At 59.0% G+C, this 1,682-nt stretch overlaps 1 protein-coding gene across 1 annotated transcript in view; it reads left to right on the top strand.

Moving 5' to 3' along the window:
• Positions 1 to 1,672, top strand: part of CD99L2 (CD99 molecule-like 2) — a gene marked incomplete at its 5' end in the record, with an annotated part of 22,793 nt that extends 21,121 nt beyond the window's left edge. The window contains one exon of the mRNA XM_010831608.1: positions 7 to 1,672. Within this exon, the coding sequence (XP_010829910.1) occupies positions 7 to 112 (106 nt within the window). The remainder of the gene's footprint in view (positions 1 to 6) is intronic.
• Between the last annotated feature and the right edge of the window lie 10 nt (positions 1,673 to 1,682).

Here is a 1,682-nt window from a genome sequence, read left to right as displayed (position 1 = left end):
CTCTGTCTTCGTGTGCCTCCCTCCTGATGGGCATCTCATGTCCCTAGTGAAATACTCGGCCCTGCAGACGCAGTCCACGGAGCCGCCACCCCCTGAACCACCCCGGATCTGAGGAGCCGAGGATGCAAGGCCCCGCTCCACCGGGCAGGCCGTGGGCACACGGGGCCGCTGCCGGAGCCCCAGCTCCTTGTTTCATCTGGACCCACGGCTGCCACACCGCTCCTTCGATGTCATTGGCTTCTTCTCGTCCTGTTTCCCAGACATAGCTCTGGGTGTTTGTGAGTCTGGCTCATGTGCCCACCCTGCCACTGGGCCCCCCAAGAGGCTTGCTGCCCAAATCCGAGGCTGGCCCTGCTGAAAGCCAGGGCCAACCTCGAGTGCCCAGGGTCGATGCCTCCCTAGGCCACCCTGCCCGCAGGCCTTATCAAGCTGGGGAGGGGGGACTGAGCAGAGGGAGGGCCAGAGGATGGGCAGGAGTGTGAACCCAGGGCTCTGTGGTCCCCTCCACACTGCACTGACTCGCCCGGTGGGTTTCTGGAAAGGCTGTGGGCAGGGACCTGGCCGCGAGGAGGGCACTGGTGAGCACCAGGGGACAGTGCGGGCACACACGCCACCCCCAGGAGGGTTTTATTTCCATCCCTCTTTCCATCTAGCCCTTACGCTGCTGGGCTCCCTGACTTTTCATTTACTTAAGTGCAAACTTGCATGTCACAGTATCCCCACCTGGATGTGTAGGAATCTCCTGGATGTATGTGTAGGAAGCTGTGGCTCTCAGGCCCAATTCCCCTATGATGCCAGGGCATGGACGTGGTCTCCAGTCTGACGTGATTAGCTTCAGGAATCACTTATGCTGCAGCATTGAGTTTTATACTAGGGCTGTGGAGGGTTCCCCACCCCACTCCATGTGTGTTTTTTGGTAACAGGAGCTACACATGACAGAATGAGCGTCAGAGCCTGAAACATGCCCACTGTCTGCCTGGAGATGTCTGTGGGAGGAGGGGAAGGGGCATGGTCTTAGTGTGGGCACTCATGTGACCTGGGCACACTCTGGTCATCTGCTGGCCTGCCTGTGATGGAGATTGCTTGGGGGTCTGGGGGCACCCAGACTGGAGGGTTCTGTCTGCGGTGGGCTGGATCCAGGCTTTCTTCCTGGAACTTTTCTTCTGGGCCACGTGTGATCCTGATCCCCACTGGGTGCTGCTGTCAGGGGCTGAGCGAAAGTCTAGAGCCCCCCATCTATGGATGAGTTTGCAGTGTTAGAAAGCGCTCCTGGAAGCCTCATGTGAGTCTGCTTCACATGCTACAGGATGGCTGTATGTTGGCTCTTTTACATCTACCAGGCTGGGACAAGACAACTCTTGACTTCTTAGGGAGACAGTTGACATGAGAACAGACCCTGCAGGTCAGACCACGTGTGCCTCCCTCGTGTGTTCATGTTATGGAGAGCGTGTCATGGGCCCTGTGTCACCCGTGTCTGGAGGCTCATGCCAGGCCGGCCAGATGGTGTGTGGCCAGGGGTGAGGAGCATTGAGAAGACGGCAGGAAGTGAGCTGTGGAGGCAGTGCTGGTGAGCTCAGCCCATTTCCAGCACCTCCCCCGCCTGTCCTCGTGGACTGATGTCCCCAGCCCTGACTGGTGCTGGGCTGGAGGCCACTCTGAAGGACTTTTGCATTGGTAGGCCG

Source organism: Bison bison, unplaced genomic scaffold, assembly GCF_000754665.1.
Source record: "Bison bison bison isolate TAMUID 2011002044 unplaced genomic scaffold, Bison_UMD1.0 scf7180017864529, whole genome shotgun sequence".
Classification (NCBI taxonomy): Eukaryota; Metazoa; Chordata; class Mammalia; order Artiodactyla; family Bovidae; genus Bison; species Bison bison.
Note: the sequence above shows the minus strand (reverse complement) of the source record. Positions and strands in the feature narration are given on the sequence as shown.